At 57.2% G+C, this 222-nt stretch overlaps 1 protein-coding gene across 1 annotated transcript in view; it reads right to left on the reverse strand.

Annotated features, from left to right (window-relative positions):
• Positions 1-222, reverse strand: part of fmnl3 (formin-like 3) — a 34,651-nt gene that overhangs the window by 10,497 nt on the left and 23,932 nt on the right. The window contains exon 14 of the mRNA XM_020615313.1: positions 5-199. Coding sequence (XP_020470969.1) covers positions 5-199 — 195 coding nt within the window. The remainder of the gene's footprint in view (positions 1-4; positions 200-222) is intronic.

Below are 222 nucleotides of genomic sequence, written 5' to 3' on the forward strand. Positions count from 1 at the left end.
TCCTGTGGCCACTGCTCCCAACACCAAGTGGCTCGATTGCGATGTCGCCGTCAGGCTTCTTGTGCAAACGGATTGTGCCCTGCTGTTCGAGCTCCAGCAGCCGTTTCTCGATGCTGAAGTGCCTCTGGAAGGCGGCATCCTTCTCCTTGATCATCCTCCTCAGGGTGTTGACCTGAGTGTTGGTCGACTCGTATGTCTCCTGAATAGTCACCGGGGGGCGAT

This window comes from Monopterus albus, unplaced genomic scaffold, assembly GCF_001952655.1.
Source record: "Monopterus albus unplaced genomic scaffold, M_albus_1.0 scaffold6.1, whole genome shotgun sequence".
In the NCBI taxonomy this organism is placed as follows: domain Eukaryota; kingdom Metazoa; phylum Chordata; class Actinopteri; order Synbranchiformes; family Synbranchidae; genus Monopterus; species Monopterus albus.